Below are 27075 nucleotides of genomic sequence, written 5' to 3'. Positions count from 1 at the left end.
GGGCAAAGCATCAAAGCATTTTGGCTGGAAAGAATACCTGAAGATGTTAGAAAAAGGCAAAATAGAAACTACGGAGGATACACTCGCATACACAAACCCAATTTACCCAAAGTCAATGACACAAGCAATTAAGCTAGCCGTCGAAACACTGATGAGTTCCGACGATATTGTGAAACACCTTTTCACTCTCCTTTCCCTCTGCGCACCACAACAATTAAACGTGGACGTAGCAATCAATTATATCATTAACGTACTCCACGACTTTCATGAAGAGGACAAAGAACTAATACGCATGAAGTTAAGAAATTGCTCACTTTTGCTTTTCGAAGATGACCAAGGTGGCTACTTCATTCGTGTGCACCAGGTTGTGCATGATGCTATCAAAATTATGATGAGCAATTGCCCAGAGAGTCAAGCCCCTAAAGTCGTAAATGCCGTTATTACATCATTTGACGAATTTATAGACGCTGTTCCACAATTGAATTGGAGACTGGACACCATACGTCTCGTTCCACATTTAAAGGCCATAACAGTGGTAACCGACGAAGTGTTTGTAAAAGAAAATTTTCTCCAAGTTCACGATCAAGACATTTCAGAAAAATGTGAAAACCTAGCGCATATTTGTAAAATGCATTGTGAATTTAACGTGGCCAAAACATACTTTACACATTCACTCGCCATAAAACTTGAAAAGCTCGGCCCTCAACATGTTGATGTTGCAACAAGCTACCATAACTTGGCTTCAATTTACAAGCACCTAGGTGACCTCGAGCAAGCCAAGGAGTATCAGCAACGTGCTCTAAAGATTAGACTGGACAAGCTTGGCCCTGAACATGTTGATGTTGCAACAAGCTACAATAACTTGGCTTTAATTTACCAGGACCTAGGTGACCTCGAGCAAGCCAAGGAGTATCAGCAACGTGCTCTAAAGATTACACTGGACAAGCTTGGCCCTGAACATGTTTCTGTTGCAACAAGCTACAATAACTTGGCTTTAATTTACCAGGACCTAGGTGACCTCGAGCAAGCCAAGGAGTATCAGCAACGTGCTGTAAAGATTAGACTGGACAAGCTTGGCCCTGAACATGTTTCTGTTGCAACAAGCTACAATAACTTGGCTTTAATTTACCAGGACCTAGGTGACCTCGAGCAAGCCAAGGAGTGTCAGCAACGTGCTGTAAAGATTACACTGGACAAGCTTGGCCCTGAACATGTTTCTGTTGCAACAAGCTACAATAACTTGGCTTCAATTTACCAGGACCTAGGTGACCTCAAGCAAGCCAAGGAGTATCAGCAACGTGCTATAAAGATTGAACTGGACAAGCTTGGCCCTAAACATGTTTCTGTTGCAACAAGCTACAATAACTTGGCTTTAATTTACCAGGACCTAGGTGACCTCGAGCAAGCCAAGGAGTATCAGCAACGTGCTGTAAAGATTGAACTGGACAAGCTTGGCCCTAAACATGTTGATGTTGCAAGAAGCTACAATAACTTGGCTTCAATTTACCAGGACCTAGGTGACCTCGAGCAAGCCAAGGAGTATCAGCAACGTGCTCTAAAGATTAGACTGGACAAGCTTGGCCCTGAACATGTTGATGTTGTAACAAGCGACAATAACTTAAGCAACGACGACGGCGACGGCAACGAGGACGGCAATAGCTTTGCACGTGCATCACGCTCTTTTTGTACAGTCATATTTTGTTGTCGTTGCATGACTAAGACGTGAAGGTCTCTAGTTTCACACTTTTTGTCGACGACGGGAATACAAGACAACAACTTTCTTTTCTTTTCCTGAAGTTTGATTCAGTCCCTTAGAATTTACCTCTAAAAACATTTGCAAACATTTGACGAATTAAACGAGATGGAATAAGCGCGATAACATTTGATGCAGCGCTAATTCACTTTTTAGGTTCCCTATTACGTTTGTATAATTGGAGTACAAACAAAATTCATCAAGCAAATCTGAGCAATCGTGCATGCTGAGAGACTTACAAATGTAGCCTCTGTTCGCGGGGTACAAATAAAAATGAAATGCCTTACTCTTTTATTGTATATGTTGCAATTTGTGAGTTTCTCGGACTCCTTTAAAGCATTTTTGAAGACATATTAAGATTTTTGTCTTGCTAGTTTCATAAATTAAACATTTTTAATTATGGGAAGGCCGGAGACAACTGAAGACTGCTTCGCACTCTCAGGTTAACAAATTCCGTAGCACTAACTAAATCACCTTAATTTACCAGCATAATTATGCACCTTGGTCCTACCTCATATCCGCGTCCTGGCTTCTTTTTGTAAAAAAAAGTCTTCCGAAACAGCAATTTACCCTTTCGTCCCATGCAGTTTGAATCAAGTTGCACGCGTACTCGTTTGCGATACAGGTTTCGAGGACAGAAATGGTATTAGCTAGGGATGGGTCAAGAAACAGGGGTGAGGGAATATGTCTCCGAGCTCGGAATTACGCAAAATCTACGCGAGAAGCTGAAGCTGTCTCTGCCAAAGGCAAATTCTTCTAAGTATGGACTAAACACTTTTAGGTGCTATGGGCCAAACATCTGGAACTCCTTACACGATGATTTAAGAAATGCTCCGACCATTAAGATTTTGTGTCGCGCATTCGAAACATGACTTTCGATACCTGTAATTGTTATTTACAGTGTATGTTCTATTGAGAGTAAAAACTTTTAAGTTGTATATCAGGCAAATAGTATAATCTAGTATTAAATTCTTTATGTGTTTATACGGTCATAATAATCCTTTCTTTTATTTATTTACTTATTTGCTGTTGAACTCATATTTCGTAAACAGCTTCATAATAGGAACGGGTAAAAAAGTTATAAAAACAGTCGTGTGCTAACATAAAGTAATCTATATTCGCATAAATCTTTAACAGTGGGCCAATTGCTTTTGGGCCAAGACCTGATCGCTGGGTGTATATCAGGCAAATAGTATAATCTAGTATTAAATTCTTTATGTGTTTATACGGTCGTAATAATCCTTTCTTTTATTTATTTACTTATTTGCTGTTGAACTCATATTTCGTAAACAGCTTCATAATAGGAACGGGTAAAAAAGTTATAAAAACAGTCGTGTGCTAACATAAAGTAATCTATATTCGCATAAATCTTTAACAGTGGGCCAATTGCTTTTGGGCTAAGACCTGATCGCTGGGTGTGTACCAATCCAGGCCATAGATGATCTTTGCGGCACGTACATGTATCTTCGATGTCCAGCTCATCAAAGAGCAATTTGCCGCAGGAACCCCATACAACCAACCCATGGGTAACGGATTGTAAAATTACTTTGAAAGAAAAATCAGCTCTTTCTGTCGTATGTAAGAAATACAAAGACCTGAGAAGATTCAATTTTTTTGAAGAGGACTTTATTAACTCTTTTACATAAATGTTCCAGTTAAGACTACTGTCAATTTCGACGCATAAACACCTAGTTCACTTGACTTGAGTGACAACACTGTTTCCCATTGATACTGCTTGCAGCGGCCCAACAAACGGGCCTCGCATTAAAATCATGTACTCGGTTTTACTGGGTGGGGTATGAGGCGGTTAAGGCAGCACCAATCTTACAACTTCTGAAGGATGACGTTCAAGACAACAGCAACCATATCAGGAGAAGAAACAGTCACGTAAATCGTAGTGTCGCCAGCATACATGTGAATTTCGTCATCACAATCCTCAACTATATCAGGCAGATCGTTGCAAAACAACGAAAACAGGGTAGGTCCCAGAACAGATCCCTGTGGCATGCCAAACTTCACAGGTAAAGTTTCGGACTGAAAACCATTTACAACTGTAGCTTCGCCAGCAACACCGACTGCTTGAAACTTATTCAGCAGGACATGATGAGAAATAGAATCGAAGGCCCTGCGGAAGTCAATAAAGACGATGCCAACCTCTAGGTTGTTATCCCTTTTTAACTAGCGGGGAGGCGCGAGCGTACCACGAGTTATTGCAGGGGACTAGGATATGCAAATTAGTCACTCGTTCACTCGTAGTAGACGGACATCGGGTCCAGGCTAATCCGAATTCGAGAGTGCAAAGATCTATCGTTTCCGAAGAAGCACACGCTCGCCGAAATTTCGGTGTGATCAAATTCTTATGAGAACGTGCAACGTTCGCTGCTCAGACTCAGAGTTTTCTTTGTGGCAAATTTTTTACAGCACCGGTCTGAACAAATTTAAGACACGAAGAAGTCTTTCAGATGAGTACGATGGTTAACTTCGGGATTGGATTGACGAAAAGGTGAGCATTTTCTCTTCGACTCGAAAAATTGCGCTTTATGAACTGTCACCAATCTACTAATAGTTTGTTTTGAAAATTAGAAAGTAATGCGTGGGGAATTTAACGGATTCTTTATCATAAAACAAATGAAGAAGCTTTGACTGTGTCCTGTTCTGTCATAAAGGGCGTAGGAATTGGCTAGAAAACTCAAGACGTAGGGAGAAACACTCGACTACGTCTCATGTTTCCCCTCCACTTGTTTCTTGTTCTTGCCGCTTCCTGCTTGCTTCGACAACAGAAAAGAGCACTGTCAAACCTTTTTTTTTTTTTTGCTAAATACGATAAACTTCCCTTGCTTCCAGCGATGAATACTTGCGATAAGGATGTTACTAAATTGGAGAATGAAGAATGGGGAATGGAAATTGAAAAGTGGGAAATCGTGGTAAGCATTCACACCATATTAAAATTCGGTTGTTGTTGCCCCCGCAGGGATTTCGCCCAGATCGAAGGCGAAATCCCGAGAAGGCACTCTAGTAGCTCGAGCGTACATTAAGGAAAGTACTTACAATTGAAATATACAGTAAGCAGGAGCCCAAAACCCGTATCGAGCAACTTCCATAAGCTCGTGACACGGCGTTTTCATGGACCAGTATTTTTAGAACGGTTTTGGCGCAAATTTTAAATATCTTTTAAATTCCTCAAACCAGTCAGCAAAACCTACAGACCTAAAAGTGATATTTTCTGGCCTTTTAATAACTAATTTTCCTTTTTGATATCTTATACTTCGCATGCACTCTAGACATGGTGTGGAGATTCTATTTTCGCGGGAAAAAGTGTCGTAAAAATAAACTGGTCCTTTAAAACGCCGTGATATAGGCCAAGTATGGGAGTTGCTCGCTCTTCGTTGTGGGCTCCTGAGTGAGTATATGCCAGAAAAAACAGGGGCAGGGGCCGAATGGAACCGTTGGGTAATGATGACGTTTTCATTGTTCGCGTCCGCAAGTAAAAGATGGTTAGGATGACATAAAACAGAAAATGCCGAAGGGACTGCCTAGGTAGATTTTGTGACATTTATTGTACAGTCTATAAAAATTAGAAAATCACCTGCTGTACTTTTTGTCGTGTTAATGAACGAAAGGGATTTTCATGAGTTTGCGACGAGTTTTCGGAGATGGGAAGTGGGGTGGTGGCATAATAGGATGCCCTGGCTAATTTTGATGAATTGGTTATATTGTCAAGCTATAGTGACAGCCATGAGTGAGTCGTGACGTATTGGTCACTTAATGATGTTACGTTCTCTCTAATAACCATGAAAATTTCACTTCTAACTGATTTGACTGAGGAACTCCGTAACTATGCAAAACAGAAGTCGCTTACTTGTCCTAAACATAGGTAAATATATGGCTACAATAGTACGCACCCTCTTATTGGCTGTTTTTTGTAACAACCGGGCATTTTTTTCTTCTAATGACCGGATATTACTAGCTAGGTGTCCAAGGCATATACAATCTGTCTTTAACTTCATAGTGGACAATCATCCTTATGGACATCCATGTTTAATGGTCAATCGACAGCTGTCAAAAAGGGTATCCGCTGACCAGTGTCACCTGACTGCATCGCGGGCTAAAGTGTACAAGTTATTGGGGTAACGTGTTTTCTTAAAGTTATCCGCTGACCAGTTGTTGGTTTTAATTGACCGCAGGCTGAGGTCCTAATGAAAAGGCCATAAAATACCTCGTCTGTTTGGTCATTACAGGGAAATCTCAGACTGAGCCCTTGGTGTTTTGACCGAGCGATGGGTCAATACATCAAGGTCTCGGTCTGAGAGTTTCCTGTAATGACCTTACTCTCGGTTAATAAGTGGTATATAGTATACCAATTTCACTTGTAACATGGGAGCTGCATAAAAAAATACATTTGCGCAGGGTAAACGTTAGAGGAGCTCATTTTTGGGGTTGAGTTGGTCGCGTTTGTCTACTGATAATCATAACTTTGTTAAACGGTTGACAGTAAAAAAAGAATGAGTTTTTTGATTGTTGACGATTAACTTAAAGCTGTTTGACGGTTGACAGGTAATTCCATCATTCACGCGCTCCAATGAGTTTGAGGAGCTCACGTGCATTCACAGTCAGCTTCCCATGCACCTTGGACCCATTGTAATGTCTATATTTAAAGCGTCTGCAATGACTGTCAACGACAAGTTTACGAGATATTCATGACTGGATAAAATATGTTCACGTGTACGTTTTGGCATCAATAATGCAAAAGTGAGAAATTTTAAATCCGTTAGATATCCAAACACGTTACAATGTATGATCTTCTTTGTATTTGAACGTTATCGATGAGTTCCATTAGCAGTGGCGGATCCACGGGCGGGGCCCGGGGGGTCAGGGCTCCCACCTTACTTTTAGACCAAACTGAGGCCCGAAGGACTGCAAAAAATGTTTTTGAGACCATACCTTTAAAAGCTTGTTTTTGATCATATATTGCTTCATTTGCTTTTGTCTGGGTGATGGCTTGGTCTGAGGCATTTCTTGCATTTGTCAAATCCTTTTCGATTCAGCATGACACGTATGCCAAAAAAAGGAAAAACCATCAAATATTGTTTAGGCACCTGAAGTAATTATTATTGAGCGTTAATGTACCACTCGTTGCTTTAATGATTAATGATAATAATACGTTGCTTCAGTCGCCTATATTCTGGGAGAAAGGTTGGCCTGGCTGTTATAAGTTTCCTTGCTCGCTGAGGGGAAATCATGTTTAGGGTAATAACGTCACTGGTTTGTTTAGTAAATTACTTTTCTCTTCAGCTCTAGCTTTGCCCCGTGGGACAGTTTCGCACTCCTGAGGAAAACCTCTGCCGTGGTGTGTTGAAGACTTTTTGAATATTCTGACATCTTTTTTACGTAGAGGCACTTAATAGGGGCACCCAAAGACTGTTTTCTGTAAAATATCTGTTCGGAGAAGCATTAAATATTGTCTGGAATTTTATATAGCTTGAGGACGGCTAAATATTTTTAGATGACCGTTTCGTTCATGTACAATTTTCGAAGCTTACCTAATTAATCCCCTACGATTTTCTAAAGTTTAATTTTTCACATTCCACACTCCAGGTTAGGCTATTTTTCGTAGCAAAAAGGAAGCCTAAAATTTTCGCATTCAAAAATGTGATGGGGAGAGGATTCAGAAAAATTCTCACTTTCGTAATACGTTTAATTGTATCTAAAATTTGCGGAAAAAATAATACTTATAAAAGCACTTGTAATTTTGATAAGACCCAAGTTCCCCGGCCCTTGGATGATCGAACAGATACAAATTTTATAGCGCCGCTTAGAATGCATTTCTAGAGAGAGTACTCTGGGTAGCATAAAAAGTGTTTTCAATATTAGGGGGAAACCTTCGTTGGGTGCCCCTGACTTAAGACTTGAAAGCACTGATGGACAAACTACTGCGAAGAACTGCTTAACAGGAGATGTTGTGTCACGGAATTTGTAAAATTTCCCGCAAACAGTGGGAGCTGCCACCAAATTGATTGAAACAAAACATAACCGCTCAAAACGTTACAAGAAGGTAGAAATAACAAAGCAACTACAAAAGAAAGCGCGGATTCAGGCAGATTAAGGCCTGGTTCTGAATCAAGTGACCAATGCTTCCGTTAAACAGCGAGTTGGAATCTTGCTGATGCCAAAAATTGACAGAGCACATAAAAATTATCTTACACCCGAAATTTGAGAGGAAACGCATTGAGTATGGCACTTTGATTTTTCAACAAAGTAGTATAATTTGTATTGGCCGCCGTGTTGGAGGGCATCAGCTCTTGCCTTCCAACATGGCGGCCAAAACTACTTTTTGCTTATATCTTGTTAAACGTTTGATAGTTACGCTCAGATGTGCTGTAAACGTTACCACATCATCTTTTCAACATTTTCCTTGAAGTTTAGGTACAAAATTTATATTCAGAAAGAGGAAATTCATAATTTTAAAAATCACATTTTGGCCACGTGACCAGCTACGAACCTACTCATTTTAAGAAAATGGTGCGTGTTTGAAATCACTATTACTTTGTTTAAGATATGACCCACTTATCGTTTTTCGAAGGCAAAATCATACAACTTTCATTTTCTTAAAAACGATGTCACAGGAGCTCTTAGTGCAAATGGCCTATTGTAATTTTCCAACTACGACGGTTAGCCCCATCAAAGAGGCATAGCAAATGGTAAAACAAAAGAGGAATTATAAACTACCAATTCACCATTTTCACATAGACCGTTATAAACCTTGTTTGTCCAACATCAACCTCGCCCCCCCCCCCCCCCCCAAACCACCACCACCACCACCAAAAAAAAGGCATCACCTATTGTCTTCGATTTCTCTTGGGACGACTGTAATACCCAGTAGAAATTGGAAACAATGGTTATTCAAAATTTTAACAGGGTGCGTTATGGTCTATTGTCTGTCTTTATTTCCATGTGTATGATTCAATCTTTGAAATGGTTATTTCTATAACGCTATTTATAAGAACACATGTTTTAAATTTCCAAATGGTTATGAATAGGAGCTGCAATTTTTATTTATTCCTACTCTGAAATGTTTCTCGCACTTACGTACAAAGAAGATGATCGAACAAGTTAGACTCCGGTACTACCTAAAACAAAAATGATCGCAAGAAATTTGATTTTTATTGTGACATTTGCAGTGACTTTTTTTTGGAAATTTTAGAATGTCCACCAAGTACATACAAGGGTTATGCAGATTCTTGTAAGCTTTGCCCGGCAAACTCAGGCCACCTGTCTTTGGACGTTCTATTACTGATTTTTCACGATAATGAGATTTGAAATAGCTTGAAACACAGGCGCCCCAAGCTCGGTGCATAAATTACCGCGAGTTTCTATACTGTTTTGCATATTACGAACGATTTTAAGACTGTGTGAGAAATTTAATATAGTTGTTAAAACGTAGAAATATAGGCATAAATATAGAATTAAATTGTATACTTACGTAAACTTGGGCCTGTCGTTGCCTTTTCGTGTAATCTGGCTCAATTCATGGCCAATTTATACGGTTTTGCGGCTCGTTGTTTGTTCGCTGTTGTTTCCCTACATAAAGCAAAGGAAGGGAGGTAACTGTGTGCAGTCTCAACTCACAAACCTCTCCCTCATCAAAGAGCTACAACCGCGCACCGATTCACCATGAAAGGCTAAATCCATCAGGTCAGTCTCTTTTCTCTTCCCCTCGTCATGAGTATGTGATGTGTTCTTTTGTGCAAAATTTTCATGGAAAGCTCTCGGTTCTGGGCAATCTGGCGTGCGCTTAGGTATCACGATGACTACGTTTTGCGTGCTCAACATGAATGCTCATCACTATAACATACGCTCATCTCATTGGCTAATTCCAATTAGCGCTCACGCGCAATCATGGGACTTTCTGCGTTTAGGAAGATCTATGTTTTATAGCCAAATATTTATATAGAACGTATTCACTCACGTGGCCAGCATCTATGTTGATTAATACAAGTAAAAGAAAACTGTTACATAAGAGAAGAGTTCAATTCCCACTGGGTTGTCTTTGGGATACCAACATGGCCGCTGTTTTATTGTTTTGGGACACCAATATGGCCGCCGTGACATCATGTGAATACGCTCTCTAAGATCATCGCAGTTATGTGCGCAACTTACAGTAGATTGCGAAAAGAAAGCCTAAAGAAATAATAAAAATCAATTAAAAAATCCAGGCTTGCAGGATTTGAACCCATAAAAAATCTGCCATACAGAGGCATGGGTTCGAATCCCGTCCAAGACTGAGTTTTTGCAGAGGTTTCTTCTTCGCAACTGGTTAAGTTAAAACTGTGCAAGGTTTGAACCCAGGAGTCATTTCAAAAGTAGGTTGAGTTTGATCGTCCAGGTGAACGTAGTTCTTAATGGGGCTGTTGTTGTTGACAGTGACTGACGTTTCGACAACCTGTGCGGTAGTCATCTTAAGAGTCAAAGTGAGTTGTATCACGTCAGTTGATGGTACTTTACTCTGGTTATTGATCTAATTGGTCAATTGCGTCGCGATGTTACTGGTCGTCTGTCAGTTAAGCCGTGATGTTATCAGCTATGAAGACTCGTAATCAGTAACTGGTGCGTTTCGATCCGCCTATTGTCACAGTTAAACGGTCGTCTTTTGTTAGTCAAATTGTCAGTTTTCCAGTCGTTCTCTCGTAGTTAGTTTTGCTTGATCTCGTCAATAAGTCGTTTGTACGGTGCTGGTAACTGTTGGCAATCTTTTCGAAGATACGGTTAAAGATATAGAGAAGCGATATGGGTCTATAATTAGGGGGGGCCAGATTTATCACCACTTTTGAAAATTGGTATTACTTTGGCAAGCTTTAATTTAGATGGATATGTTCATAATTCAATTGAGTTATTGATGAGCATAGATAGAGGTTGGCTAATAATATATTTAGCCTATCTTAAAATGCGAGTGGGAAATGAATACAGCCTGGAATAAATTTCAGAAAGAGATACAGAGTTAAAAAAGAATGAACTAGCAAAGACTAACTTTATGTCAGGAAACTCAGAGGGATTTTGTGACACTAGATTGCCTCTTGGTCATTTAAGAGAGATTATATATATCTTTGTGAGCTTTGTTTTCCCGGCCTAAAAGGCTGTTGATGCCCTTCACTTTTTTTCTTCACTTTTTGATATTGGTAAAGTTTTCTTCAAAATATTTGTGAAAATACATCTTTTTGCTAATTCTTGTGAGCGTCAACACTTTGTTCCAATAGAGTTTGTTGGTGGCGGTGTCGCCTGAACAAGAAAGGTCATTTTCATTTTAATTGATTTCCTGATCCCCTTTGTTACCCAGCATTTTAATAATCTCTTTTTCTTACGTTTCGATATTGGCTTAAAAGGTGCGTGCTTATTGAGAAGTTTGTTCAGTTTATTGTAAAACACAGAAAGAGATTTGTTTACGTCATTCAGTCCTGAGACTGCTCCAATCGGGTCAAGCTGGGACAGTTCGTTTAAGAATTTTGCCTCTGAATAATTAGAGAAGTCACGGAGTAGCATATTTTTTTACTTTGGAGATCAAAGAGGTCTTTAGAAGAGTTTAGAATACAGAATTGAGAAAAGTGATCAGTATAAGATCTGAGATTATATTTCCGCTTGTTATGGTATCTTCTAGATTGCTAGCAAAGAGGTTGTCAATAAGTGAATATGCATGAGTTATGATGTACTCTCGTTGGTTTGTCAAATATTGGGGTTACGTTGAAGCTTTGCAAAGATATTAAGATAAATTTTTGGGCGTATTTGCAATTATGAAAGCAAAGGAGATTAATTTTAAAATCACCCATCAAAAAGATCTGCTCACTTGCCAGAGGCGCTGAGGTTTTCAAAATATATTTTTTTCAAATTATTCCTAAAAAAGCGCTGGGGAATTATGCTGCCTATAAACAACTCCGCACATTATACTTGCATGTTTGGGTAGGTATAACTTAGCCAAAAGGGCCTGAAAAGCCTCTTTAGAGCATTTTTCGATAAATGTGTATTTAAGATTCTCATCAATATACACGCCAACACTGCTCGCTTTCCGAATTTAAAAGCAAACTTTCCCCTGTTGCCCTCTGCTGGATCCTTCTGATTCCATAGTTTGTATGTGTGAATATTTTAAACTTACGGATTAATTCTTCTTCAAAACTCCCACCAACATACATTGTAAAACTAACTGAATTGTGTAAATTTTTATGTAATTAATTATTCTCTAAGACTATGTAACTTTTGTGAACACCATATTTTTTCTATTTTTTGCTTCTCCCCCACCTGGAAATCAGCTTTAGTAGTGTGTGACTAGCGTGGTTAAAGAAAGTTGTTGATTGATTGATTGATTGATTGAATATCTTGAAGAGTGAAAACAACATCAAGATCTTTTCTGGAGTTGACGGCAAAGTTAGTCAATCTGAACAAGTCCGTATCATTATATATCTTGTAAGTTTATCCTATCTATTTCATGGGTTAAGTAAAATCACTCTAGTAAGTTGACTGAGTTAATATACCACTCATTCTGTTGCTTCACCTGGTCCTGGGAAGATCAATTATCTTATATGCCTTAACGTGCAAACTAATTATTATAGAAATGTCTGAGTACAAAGTTTCCCTTACTTTTGACACCAACTAAAAAAACAGTTACTAAGTTAAGGTACTGGTCAGATTTTCGCCCAATGATAATCGCTTTTAATTAGCAACTGAATTTGTTTAGAGACAACGCCTAATGAAATATAAGGGCTGGCACGTGCACTCTCATTAACAGTCACGAAACTTCGAAAACAAAAAGATTAGCGCATCAGAGGCAATATTTAATCAATTATCCTCGAGTCAAAACATAACAACACGCATTCCAGTTGCACGAAACATTTCGTTGTATTTTATGAACATTTTTTGCTGTTTTTCTGTTAGTTCACGTTAAGAATATAATAATTTTCACATTCTTTTACTTGTCCTTACTTCCGGTCTTTTAATATATATATATATGTAACGGCCGCTTTTCAAATTCATACTCCATAGTGGCAAGAAGCAGTCCTCGATACTTTGTATTTTTAGTTTTAATCTTTCTTCCTTTCCTCATAAGTGTTTGAAAAAAGTTACCTTCTCATTTTAACAGGGAAGGCAACATCTCTCTGATCTGAATTTTAATTTCTGGATCTGCCCTCACGAGCACAATATATAATATTGCGACAACTAGATTGACAACAATGTAGTTGCATTTATAATCAGGAGTTGTTAGAATGCAGTCGCACATTTTCAGGATTTTTGGAGTAAGAAAAACTTGGTAAAGTAAGGATTAAAAAATGGGAACATTCGCGGTAATAGAGGTGGCGGAAAGTGATTAAGTTGGGATTGCGGGGCGGCACACTCACCAACAATCACGAAATTTCGAAAACAAAAAGGTCAGTGCCTCAGAGGCGCTATTTAATCCGAATTGGCCTGAAACGTGTATAACTCAACTCGCAAAGTTCAGTTCCATTTGCACGAAACCACCAGTTTTATTTCACGAACATTTTCAGCACTGTTTCATTGTTTCTTCACGTTATGGTTGATAATTTTCGCATTCTTTTACTTGCTCTTCAATATAGGAAGCAGTCCGCGATACCTTTTTTCAGTCAGACAGAAACGTGTATTCCTTAATTGGAATGTATTTCATTAGAGAAATAAGAGCACAAACGTTAATGCCCCGGAGGGGGGCACTTTAGGAATTTCTGGGTGGGGATGTGCCGCTGGGACCCTGGAACCCTTGACCTATACCAGAGCCAGTTCAGCTGAATTTTGCTACCCTATACTAGAGTAAACTCCCAAAATCCCCCTATCCTAGAGTAGCTGTTTCCCCAGTCTAGATAAAATCTTCAACCAACTGATTAGTTTCCTGAAAAATGATACCCTATTCTAGACCCAAACAGTCTGATTTATATACCCTATCCTAGAGTAAACTGCTTGAAAACCATACCCTTCACAGCGGCACATACCCATATAGCCCATATATGGCAGTACCCCCCCCCCCCCGGGGTTAATGGTTAACAAGGAAACTCACTGAATTCCCCCGCCTTCAAACGTTTTGTTTAATTAATTAAATGAACATTCTTTAATAGGAGGTCGAGTTCTAATATGTTTTCAAACACTTTCAAACACTTTGATTTTTATCTTCAAAATATGAATACAACTCCTTTCTATTATTCTGAAAGCATTTATCAAAGTTACTTTCCCTCTAGGTATTTCAGGAAATTCTCTTTGTTCTAAGTTTCCTGAAAAGATAAAAGAAGAAGAAAAGAAAATTTTTATGAGGGGTGTCAATGCGGTGTTCATTCATGCTGATTAACATAGCGTGCAGTTTTAACTTTTAAGGTAGCTCGCACAAAAAGTGCTTATCAGTGTCGGCTTTATTTATACTTCAGTTGTATCTTGCTTATTAACGATGCTAAAACTGTCCGAGCGCAAACTCCCTCCCACTTTTGTATGACTACAATAGCTACTGAAACAGTTAACCCTTTAAGTGCCAATAGTGACTAACATCAATTTTCTCCTAACGATATCTATACAATGTCAAGAGATTAGGCTATGAGAATTAATAAAATGATCACCAAAGGGAAAATTCCTTAATCTTTTATCAAATTCTCTGAACTCGTTCTTTAAGGAAATGTATGGAGACCAGTTTGGAGAATTTGTGTGTGGATATTGGGACTTAAAGGGTTAAGAGTCACTGGTAACTGCATTGCGTGTAGTTTTAACTTTTAAGGTAGTTCCCACAAAAGTGGCTGTCAGCGGCGGCTTTGTTTGTGCTTTAATTTAAATCTTGCTTATTTACGATGCTAAAACTGTCCGAGCGCAAAGTCCCTCCCACTCTGGTATGACTATAATAAGCAGAAACAGTTAAGTTAATACTCATTCTGTTGGTTCGCTTGGTTTTGGGAAGATCTCTAAGTCGATTTAGCATCCTGCTTTAAAGTGGTAAGTAACCTGCACCATTTCCTCCTTATCGCCCAAAGAGGAATGATAAAATTCACATGTAGCTTCTCGCACCAACGTATCTGCTTTATTTCTGGCTCTACGATAGTTGGGAAAGGTCCCTTAACACAGAACTACAACCGATTACATTACAAGTAGTTAAGTGTTAGTGAGACGAAATTGGCAGTTGACATGCATACGTACACTTTTTAGGACGCAATTGCGTGTCGTGTCTGAAGTTTATTGATGATAGTTTTATATGCAATGAAGGATCCGCACCCTGGAGCACAATATCTGACATATCTGACAGTTCCAAACTTCTTTTGGAAGACTGAACTAGATATCGTGGGATAGATAGGTTTTTTACTACGACAGATAAATATGAAGAGTTCTGAATGTCTTTGACGTTTTTCTTTATTCGGCATAGTTGACAATAGTTCAGCCGAGTCAACGTTGCTCACAATTCAGCCGTAATTGTCTGTCCGTTTTTACTATGTTTTTACTGTCAGTGTTTTCTATCGTGCATGCACTATAACTACAAGAATACTAGTTATATAACAATAGCCAATTTTTCATCGCTTTAGTTTGGCACACATTAAAATAACCGAATGATTTAGACACATGTCAAATCGATCCAACAATAGTACTGATTTTTTGGCTTGTACTTTTAATTATTGCTACAAAACCCCTTCTTTCGATCACACACGGGAGATTTATTGGGGCGTAGTGGTTTCCTTAAAGTCATGAAGAGCTGCTTGTCTGAACGAGTTAAATGCGTGGAAGATCCATTGGATGGGGGCAAAAACCAAAACCCAAAAAAGTCCTTAGGGCTTCCAACAAAACCCCCAAAAACCCCTGGACCAAAAATTAACCCCCCAAAAATCCCATGTCGAATGTCCAAGCCTTAAAAATTTCGGGAAGGAATTAAATGATATAACAAGGAAAATAGGAACATCAGAAATTGAATGCTTGTGTTTGTTTATTAAGTTATCATGCGCGGCCACTACCACCATCCTTTAGATTGTTTTATACCCAGAAAATCCTATACTTAACAATCAAGCCACCCCAAAAACATACTTGCCAAGTTTTCCTGCCCAAAATATCCCGGAATCGAAAATTTCAATCCCAAAAAAATCCTTCGATTATCCCCGTCACATGAAATCCGGGGTACTTACAGCTTTACATGGGAAAACCGGAAATTCGGTTAGAAAATCAAATAGTTCGCGCCATTCCGTTTGGGAATCTTCAGAAAACATGGGCTGTTTTTTGAGGCGATGCAATTTTTCTACTCTTTTTGGTCTGTTCAGCTGATCTGGATATACTTTGTAGCGGTTCTTTCTCCCACCACGTCAAATTTTATAGTTTTATGTTTCTGCCCACGATTTCCACCCGGGTGGTTTGTGTAGGGTAACTACCTATCCCCCTGGGGTTGGAAGTTAGACTGAGATGTATTTCCAAGACAAAATAAACTATATTAATGTTTTGACTACTCTGTTTTTTCTAGACGAATTGAAGTCAACACTTTTGCTGATCGCTATTGTTGCCGCTTTTGTTGTTGCCTCAGAGTCTGCTATCATTAACCCTGGCGGAGGGTGTCGTAAGTGCTACAGGAAGGATTATGAAGGGAACTGTAAGAGAATCTACCCGTGTAGCGAAAAAAGAGAATTTTTAAAGGAATTCTACGAGCTGCTGCAAGATATGCCACGTAACAATATGGACCAGCTCGAAGACCACGACTACTAGCTTCAGAACCTCTGGGAGTGTCAATGCTGCACGTATATAATTTAGCAACTTGTAGCGTAAATAATTCCGTTTTCACAGTATTTCTCATTAGCATGAACGTACTGATTTAAGTTACTCGTAAATGCGGTGTGTGGTCATGTTTGCTTGTGAGCACTTTTTGCTACAGTGGTTGACTTTTCTACAGTTTGTGCCGAAGAATCCTTTAGGAATTTTAAAGTGAATAAGGAATATTTTAGATGTAAAACTGAAGGTTGCAGCAATAAAATATTTACTGTGTGAAGTCCTTACCTTCTTGTTGTTCAATATCCCTCTATCAGTATAGAAGCCCATTCCCTGCTGGGTGCCAGAGGGTTTTCATGCGCGGTTTCCGGTTTCGGGAAAAAAGCAGGTCTTAAAAGCGGGAAAATCTGGAAGAGTTTTTTCACGCTGCTTCGCCGCTCGTGGCATCCGCCTTGGGCTAAAGAAGTGGCTGCGTCTGACAAAGCTTCTCGCCACACGCGAGAAAAAACCTCTGGGACCCAGGGTAATGGCGGCCCACCCTGCGAGCAAAGCCTGATGGGAAGAAAAGGAGGCCCTGCCTGAATCGCGTCAAACCTTTGAGGTCGCTGGAGCCCAAACCTCTGAACTAGTCAATCTTGTTCTCTCTCGTCAAACTGGTTTGTTCGAGTGCAAGCTCCTGTTTATTGATAAACCGATGGTCATAACCAACCCCGCTGTAGCAAGCACACAGCTATTAGGCATGGGTTCTGAACTATATTCTAGCAACATGCCGCGCATGCTCAACAAAGATCTTACTCGATTCATGCAGAGTCTGTCTCGAGAACGACAAATTCGAACAAGCAAAAGAAAAAAATGGAGGCCCAGGGACGTGTGAAGAAAAGTCGACTGTTCTGGCTCTTTCAAAACTCTGTGGTGAACGTAAAATTACAAACCTAAAACTGACATTATGCACTATATATGGCTGTTTTTTTCATACACCATCTTTAAATTAAGATAAGAAATAAGCAAGGAAGCCCCAAGAAACCTGGTCAGCTCCCAGTCATCGATCAATCAAGACTCTGTCTCGAAAGATCTGAAATCAATTTGCAATCACATTTGCCTCATTTAAGAATCACGACAAATTTATGACGAATGAATATGTTAAGCCCCGTGAAAACGGACGCAACATTGTTGGATGTTACATGTTGCGTCCGTTTGCACACATTGTTGCATGTTGTTGCTTGTTGTTGGAAGTTGTTGCACAAAGTTTAAAAACAATCAAACGTTTAGCGGCGCGCAAAAGGATGAAAGGAAAAGCAACAGGGAAAGTGCAATGGAAGGTCGAGGTGAAAGACAACTCTCTTGTTGTGGATCTCAAAGAAAAGATCACTGTAAACTCAAGTTATCAACCTTCCCAAGAATTTCCTATTGGTATGACTTCCGTTCGGGTCATCACCACTGATGCTGCCGGAAACATCGCAAACTACTTCTTTCAAGTTGAAATCAAAGGTAACGCTTAAGTTTCTGTCATTAAAAGGGCTTCAACTGGTATTATTGATAGAAAATGGGTCTAAATTTCTTGTCCATAGACAAGTAAACAGCAGAGTTAAAACCTCACTACAGTGTTGCAGTTATGGTAAGAAAGGTAGGTTGACTTAAAGGAAGATAATTAAAAAAGAAAACAGGGTTAAACAGTAGTGACAAGAGGTTTTTGCAAACTTCAGTGATTTGTTTAGTCAAGCCTAAAAGCGGAGCTACGAAGCTATTCACTTGATAAATTTGATAATATAGTTTTACTGTGTTATCCTTTACGAACGGACCCGGAACGGTAAAATAGACAATATATCAACCAAGAAAGCAATGCATTATTGCTTTGGATGTATCTTATTAAAACAGTGCTGTGGTCTTTTCAACATTACCCAAGGCTTATGTTTTCTTTCTACCTTCCATTTGAGATTTTTTATTCGTTTTGTAATTATTTTGCTCCTTAGATACTGAACCGCGAGCGAGAAGAGGAAGAAGTTCAAGTTACCGTGAACTGAAAGGAGCCATCTTTTTTCGACAATTCAGGCCATGTCAAACATGTTTCAAACAGGCAAAATGGTGAATTATTTGCAGTTCCCAGTGTCTATGAGATCGTGTATACCGCAAGGGACCCGTCTGGTAACACGAACAGTAACTGACTTACATTTAGGATAATATTGAAGGGTTAAGTTGATATTGTTTATAAGTTACCCATGATACCGTCTGAAAGGGTAGGTAGTGTAGGAGCTGCTTGAAAGGACCCTCCAAGAAAACAATTACCTGTCATTCTTCCAATTGTTTGAGTATTGTTTGGGTCAGGGAAACGCACCATTGGTGACTTCTCTTCCGAGCAGCTACTAAATGACCGTCTGAAAAGTTTTAAAATGTCAATACATTTATCTGTCATAACCTTCTGTATCTGTAGTTTTGCTTTCTAAGCATTTTATAATATTATACTAGAATATGTTTAGAATTTTAAGGAAAATGACAATACGTTTAATTTGATATTTAAAACACAAGACATGTGTCGCCAATTTTTTAGTGATTATCATTTAACTGAATTGACAAAACTTACAGGTTGAAACTGGAATATAATAAAATACTGCAATATTAGTGGAATATTGTAAAGTTTATGTTACAAGTAGGCAAAGACATGCATATTATAAGGAATACAATCAATCAAATACGAAGTTGCAACAACGACCATTTCCTAGCGAGTCTCCCTCGTGTCGCCAAGCAACGCTTCTCCCTACAGGAGCGTTGCGTGACCATACGATCTCTGTCAAACCCTTAAGTTAAAGTTTCAAGGGATACAAGTTATGTTGTGATCATTTCTTTCAGAGAAAAAACGTGCACTCTTTTTACACCTCCTCGAAACAGTGCCCTGGTGTGTATTACAACAGTTCCTGATGATACTTGCGCAATTATATGTCGCAAAGGCACTGACTTTGTGTTTGACGCTTCTTCGCTCTATCTCTGTACGGATGCAAAGTGGCACTACTGGTCGATGTTACCTTACAAAGCAGTCACCCCTGGGCCAAACTGTGCTGGTAAGTGCTCTTGTTTTACCCTGCGAGCAAAGGTTTCCTCTTGCATGGCTCTTAACGTTTACGAAGTCGTTCGCGTCTCATGTCTGTCGCGTAGTTAATTGTTTTTACATGATGAGTTCGGACTTCACTTTTCTTTTTAGGGGACTATATCACATAACTCCTAAATCAAATCGAAACGGAAACGAGAAGGAGACTGGAGCCGATGTGTGTCCCGCGACAAAAAACGAGGATCCGTAATTTACAGTACGGACCGAAAAGACGAGGCTAATAAGATGTTTATTATATGGCTTGTTCCTGTTTGGGGGACCGGAAACAAGTGCAGGACATACGATTTGACAGTCATTTGACAGGCGTCAAAAAAGGAAGTTTTTTATTGGCGCACGAAAACAATAGCACATAACAAAGGCTTTCCGAGAAAGTAAAAACAAATTCGCCATGTTGAAAAAGTTTATTTGGTCAAAACTAAGAGCACTGTAAGTTTTAGCTCTTTAATGTAACTCTGGAGTATTTTGGAAACCGGACACTGTCTGTCTAGAAGTCGTTTCCGTCTTTCCTCCGTTTATCCTTGTAAACAAAACACTGCAAAAGGCAAAGAAGCTTTTCAAGGTAAGTTTGTTGTCATTGTCGATAACCTGAGATCAGGCCCAATTTGAGCGGTTCTCATACATTCTCTCTAACGGCTACCGCTGAAATTGGGGCTCTCTTTTAGTTTCGCCATGCCCGCCGTAATGTTATTTACAAAGTGAAAAGAAAATAGAGCCTGATCTCAGGTTACATTGTCGAAGGATTCGCTTGTTAATTGTCTTTGGAAAAACCTCTCTTTCTGCCAGTTCATTCTCGTCTTCAATTGTGATCTGCGTTAAAATTTTCAAACACTGACTAGAATTCTCTTCCTCAGTGAGGTTACGATTCAGTTTCTACATCAGCTTCGTTCTCATTAAAGCAAAGCTAGCTTAAAAGTCAACATCCTAGTCCTCAGAGTTTACAGACATATTTTTAAGTTTATTCGGTCAAAACTAAGAGCACTGTAAGTATTCACTCTTCAATGTGACGCTGGAGTCTTTTGAAAACTGGACATTGTGTCTGGCTCGAACTTGCTTCTATCTTTCTTTCGTTGGTCTTTGATAAAACACTGCGAATGGCAAAGAAGCTTGTCAAGATGATCGGGTGCAGGTATGTTTGTTATCATATTTGCCGAACGAATTACTCATTTTCCCTTAGGCAAAACATCTCGAATCTCTACCAGGTCGATTTTCGTCTTCTTAACTGTGTACTACTGTGTTCAAACACTGAGTAGAATCCTCTTCGATAAGATTACGAGAAAGTTTCTTCATCGCCTTCGTTCACAAATAAACACAGTTTAAAATGTTGAAGGCCAAAGTCAACATCCAAGTCCTCAAGGTTGCCAGGCGTCTTATAACTTTATTTAAACCTTTTTTCCGAAGTTAAGAGATTTAGAGCTCCGAAATGAGTATTTTCTTTAGAAATTTTGGTCCGCATAACAAGTTACGGACCGCAAATATAATAATGCACCTTATTTTTTGTTTTTCATTTCTCCTGAGTATTACAGCCACCCAAAGGGAAATTGAAAACAATGCTTATGCAAAAACTTTTTTTTTTTGGGGGGGGGGGGGGGGGCAAATAAGGTGCATTATGGGAGATGTGCAAGTGGCGTATTGGCCATTTTCTATCCTGTCCCTAGTAACAGTCCCTGAAGTCTTTGCGATATTTAACTCGGCCCAGTTTAATTTCCTTCTGGTTTCAAATGTGGCGCTGTTACAGTGACATGGGCATCTCCGTCTCATATTACGTTTGGGCTATTTGGGTTAGGGCCAGGGTTAGGGTTACAGGGGATGCCCATTTCACTAGGGTTTTGGGAATGGGGATGCCCAAAACGCGGGGATGCCCATATCACTGTGACAGCGATGAAAAAATCGGGTGCGTCTTTTCTTCGATTATTTAAAGGGAAGAGCTGTGCTTAAAAGAACAGCTAAATGAAAATGGGAACTTTACATCGATCAAAGTTAACATGTTATTTTAGTTATGCATTTTTTGGAAGGAATAATAACAAAACGGTTAGATTCGGCTTTCGTATAATCTGAAGAATTATGAAGAATCAAGCAGTCGGCCTCGACTGATAACATCCTCCTCGAACTGCAGTAATTCTTCAAATTATCTAATCTAATCTCGCCTCGTCTATTACAAATGTAATGGCTAATTATCCTATATATAATGCATCTTGACGATCTAACGGGGATTTTCCCCTACGTGTACCTTTTTTACTTTGATGCAGCTGGAGTGAATCCGTCATCCATTTTGGGAGCAAACTTGGCATATTATTACTATGATGGCAATGCACGTGATCTTCGTGTCCAGGACAACATAAAAGAAACTTCCACAAGTTATTAACATCGCGATTTCATATCTTTTGTGACTCAATGCTCGGAGGATGATACGTCAAAATTATTCAAAAATACTACTTTACGTTAAGGTACTTAGAAGGAACATGGTCACGACTCGCTCATGCTCAACGGCAGCAAAGTTCGATATCACTTCGTCTTTCTAAACGCCTTAATGCTATTTTTGAACTGGCCATACTTAACGCAGAGTCCAAAAATCAAATAGAATTTTGTAAAGCTGCGGCATTGCCAACTCAGCAGTTTACACTATGAATTAGCCAGCGTTAAAAGCGGTATAGCCCTTCGTCTCAGTGAACCGAAAGAGTTTTTTTTTTGTTTACACAACTTTACCTTTTTCCTCTTATTAACAGGTTGATCCGAGAGATTTTGAAGTAATCTCAAGACGAAAAAAATGTTCACCAGCTTAAGCCCAAAGTGCTAACTGATTTTGGTGTTATGTAATATGTTTGTATTAATAAACAGTGAATAATAATCAGCTGTGAGTTATCACTGTGCGCCAGTTATGTTAAAACATAGTGGAAGAGACTGGTTATGAAAGTCTGTAAAGGGGTGCGAAATCAGGGAAGTGACAAGTGAAAAGAGTTCCACTAATTAAAAAATCAATTATGAATTTAGAATCAAGGAGCTTCTATCTAGAAGAATAAACATCAGAGATAAAAACAACGGTACTACAATTTATGTTGGTAGCTCCCGGCAGTGCACAATCCTTTGTTTTCTGTTCACAAATTTTGACTGCATAAATTAATGCAACGTTTCAATCGCTCAATAACATCAAAATGATGGAATGCTATTGAACGTTATGCCCGGTCAGGTCCACAAAAACATATCAACAAAGGATTAACGGGCTTCATAACCATTCCACTCTATTAACGCTGCGTTTAATGGGAAGGGTGGATCCCAAATGAGGTGAAAGACGGTCGCCATAACAACGAAATGATGAAATAAGCTACCCTGAAAGCACTTTTAGGCTAAAATGCGAGTTTTTGGTTCCCAGCGTAGTTTTTTAGTGTTAAATTATAACGTATTTTATATTACTACTGTGTAGTTTCTACATTACTGGGCTAAATGTTCAAGTTTTTAATAAATATTCACTAAGATTAGGGTCATTTGGAGTGACGTCTTTGGTTTACAGTAGCGTCACTTTGAACAGCTTCGCACTGGTTCGAGTTTATTTTATGACCAAGGGTCCGCTGTCTAAGAGTGATGCGCGTGTTACAAAGAGTCAAATAAAGGGATTTAAACTCATCGCTAATGATGAGCTTGGGAGCAGGTGCCTTAAAGGTCAGTGGGGGGCCAAATGCAATAAGCAGAGAGGAGGTATCCATGGCAACCATGGAAGCGGGAACCACCCCAAGAACGGCCACTAACCGGAACTGTCACACTGAATCAATTAAGTGGAGATACTTACCTAAGAGAATACTTACCTGAGAAAATACTTACAAAACCACGAGGCGGGGATGGAGGAGAGGGAGCAAGAATCCGCAATGATTCGCAAGAAGGCAAAAATTGATCCGCTACGATCAGCAAGCAAAGCTACAATGCAAAGAAACACTAGCAAAAGAGCACACAAGGAGCCCTGCAAATCCCTGCGGGCCGCCCTGTAGGTCACATACTGAAGTGGGAGAAGACCGCTGGCCAACTCGCTCGAGTTTAACTTTGCCTAAATGATATTTAGCCACATTAAAGAAAGGAAGGGACAAATTCCAGCTGTCGGTTTTACGCAGAGGTGTCCGTCTGAAAAGACGCAGCACAGAGCCGACTATAGGCAAGTTGATTTAGTCTTTCCCAGCCTTGACTGGTGCATTTACAACAAAATGGCCTCCACGGTAACCACTCGATCTCAACGATCTTACGGAAAAATCGAGTCGGTTTTATAACACTGACGACCGGAAAAACAGGTGCCTTAGAATAGTCATATTTATTGGTGATAACCAGTGATAAATTGGATCGCAAACATTTCAAATGGTGCATTTACAACAAAATGGCCACCACGGTAACCACTCGATCTCAACTATTTGACGGAAAAATCGAGTCGGTTTTATAACACTGACGACCGGAAAAACATGTGCCTTAGAATGGTCATATTTATTTGTGATAGAAAGTGATAAATTGGACCGCAAATATTTAAATTTTTAATTGGAAAAACCCTTTATAATAGGTCATAGAGATTCATATTTTATTTCTTTAAAATATAACCTTATCTATACAATAAATTTATCTACAAATATATTTTACAATATACAGTTTTGCTCAATACATGCAACGCTTCAAAGCGAGCTTTCCATTCAAAAAATCGTACATAAAAAAGGAATATATTGAAATAAACCAAATAGATTTACTTAGGTTGATCAAGTATTTACATAGTATCCAATATATTTTTTGTACTGTTTCGGTTATTAACGTGCCTTCGCAAAGAATTTTTTCCTATAATACAAAAAAGATCTTCGGTAAATAAAATTTCAGTGCAAGTACTGGGCCGGTTTTTAGTATTTTTACATAGTCAATAGTTGCTATATTTACAAACGAGCGTCTCTGCCTCTACAGCACTAAAGTAAATAAAAATAACAACAACAAAAACATGAACAAAAAGTTTGTCATTTTCCCAAGAAAAAACGACTTAGGTTTCTAGGAAACTGCCTACCTACCCCTCCCTTAAGCCAGCATTTTGCACTAAGTGAGGAGTTCGTGTTAACTTTGACCCAGGGGAGGGGTAGGTTGGGCAGTTTCCCAGAAATCTCCAACTACGTCAGTCGCGGTGATTAGACAAATGGAAATTTGCAGTTATCTCACTCTATAAAGCCAGGCCAATTAAAAAATTCGCAACTAACCAGAGTCGAACTTCCCCGTGAATAAATTGCGAAATTTTCTGTTAGTATATACCGTAAATGACCTAATAAACGCCTACTTCCAAATAAACGCCTCTTATCTAATAAACACCCCCTCCACATGGTTAAAATTTTATTAGACGCCCCTCTCTAATAAACGCTCACTGTCTAATAGACGAGAGAACTAGTCCAAAACACTAGGAATTAGCAAAAAAAACAGCAAAATCATTCACTTTCTTGCTTGATTAACAAGGCTTGGGGCATTTCATCTTGTTCGACGTCAAGTTTAAAGTACGGATAGACTAACGATGACAACACAATAACAATGAGCGAGGATTCTGACATTAATGCTCGGATTTCAAAGAGCGATATAGATCTCTAGACGGCCTAGATGTATCAATTGATGAAGAGGATATTCCGTTGTCTCTAAACTCTCCTGATATTTTCGCCGAGATGAAGCATATTAGTTTTGTTGGGGCGTTTATGAGTTCATTTACGTTATATATGTTTTGTACTTTTTTTTTTCACAGGTACTTAACTGGGAAATTTTGACGTGCTCTCTGTAATGAGATATAAATGTAAATTTTGAACTTACGTATATATTCCCCATCAGCTATCTTGTTTCATTTCTTGTCTCGTAAAACGTAGAAAGCAGTATTGGCCGGATTTTTACGAATGCATGACTAGCGTTCTCGAGAAACCCAAGAATACTTAATCGGAAATTACAACAAATACAAAGAAACGCAAAGTTGCGTACAAAGTTCGCTGAAACACGACAACAGGTTTTAATGCGGACGATAGCTTGCAAATTCACGAGATCTTTCAAAGTCAAGTCTTTCGTTCTTTTTTACACGTAAATTCTACATTCCGAGTCGTTATTAATTCATTTGTTTTTTCATCGCGACTCATTACATTGTATCTATTTTTAGATGACAATTTGATGTCCTTTCATTATTACAAGTAGATTGCCATTTAAGAATCATGAAATTTTACCTTGTGCTATGTCAAAAGTTCACTTGCAGTTTACACTTTTGGAAAATTATCATTCATAACAGCGCGGTTTTAATTTCTTTTTAACTTTAAACTATTAATTAAACATGACCAACAATATCTTAATATATTTTAATATATGGCTACTCTACAATCAAAACTTATGGGCAGTGATTTTCAACTAAGCACTCGAAGTACCGCGTTGAGTTTAGAGTTGAATTGCTAAGACATGATTAGCTAAAAAGATTGGCCAATTCATCAGCCAATCAGCGCTGAGGTGTAAAAAAACAAGTCTTGACTTTTTGACTCCAGTGTGATATATTACACACTCTGCGACCAGAGCCTTCCTTTTGTCCTCTTCTTGATCGAGCAAGGGAGAAATGGAGGCTATGCCTGAACCGCCTTTGAAGTCACCGCAGTCCTCACTTCTGGACTTGTCAATCTTGTTTTCTCTCGTCAAACTGGTTTTCGAGTACAAACATCCCTTTTAATGATAAACCGATGGTCACAACTGAGCCCGCTATGCCAGCGCATGGCTATTAGGCCTGGGTTTCGAAACTGTATCCTAGCAACATTCAGCGCGTGTTCAACAAAGATCTAACTCGATTCACGAGCGCTCCAAATCGAGCACATGAAAGAAAGACTCTTGTTGGCAAGATGGATTTTACCGAAATTAATTAAAAACCTCCCTCATATGTAATTTAAAATAACTTACCAGCTAACCTCATGTATAAGAATCACCCGAAATAGGAATACCTCTGCAGGTTAACTGTCTCAATGTACCTTCAATAAAGTTATCACCTGACTTACTCTTTATTCTCTATATTCTGCTACCCCTCAGCGCTTATTCGTTGCTCCAACTTTTCTGTTTTCAGTGGATATGGATTACTTCAATGGAGCTAATCCTGTTGGCTGTGGTGACGTCTTTCAGTCCACTTCTCTGATAATATTGCCAAGAAATGATTCATTTCATAGATGTTGATGTTTTCTCCCACAAAAGCTTTTTATCTGCGCTAAAATTGGTATCTATGCCTCGCAGTGCTAAGTGTCCAAAGGACCGACTGACTGTCAAGAACTCGTAGAAACGACTGAGTGTCCGTGATTTCTCACTTCTTGACTGTCTCTAATAACGATGATAGAACTTCTTGGCTGTTTGCGTCAGGGATTGATTACAGCGCATGATCTACCCTGTCTGTATTCAACTGACGGGAATAAGTACACATCTCTCTCTTGCCTGTCAGCAACACTGTTTCCTTAATGTCATAAACACGTCGTCACAGCTGAGTTTTGAACGAAGTGGTAACTAAGAAGCTCGTCCGCCGAGGGCCTCTGTC

At 39.2% G+C, this 27075-nt stretch overlaps 1 protein-coding gene and 1 long non-coding RNA gene across 2 annotated transcripts in view; both read left to right on the top strand.

Annotated features, from left to right (window-relative positions):
* Nucleotides 1–27075, top strand: part of LOC140924385 (uncharacterized) — a 158870-nt gene that overhangs the window by 95919 nt on the left and 35876 nt on the right. Inside the window, exon 4 of the mRNA XM_073374419.1 lies at nt 708–1589. Coding sequence (XP_073230520.1) covers nt 708–1589 — 882 coding nt within the window. The remainder of the gene's footprint in view (nt 1–707; nt 1590–27075) is intronic.
* On the top strand, nt 14573–16740 carry LOC140924393 (uncharacterized). The gene is made up of 2 exons (XR_012164271.1): nt 14573–14713; nt 16215–16740. It is a non-coding gene; the product is annotated as an uncharacterized lncRNA (long non-coding RNA).

Source organism: Porites lutea, chromosome 14 (assembly GCF_958299795.1).
Source record: "Porites lutea chromosome 14, jaPorLute2.1, whole genome shotgun sequence".
NCBI classification, from domain to species: Eukaryota; Metazoa; Cnidaria; class Anthozoa; order Scleractinia; family Poritidae; genus Porites; species Porites lutea.
This window is presented reverse-complemented; position numbering and strand designations above follow the sequence as displayed.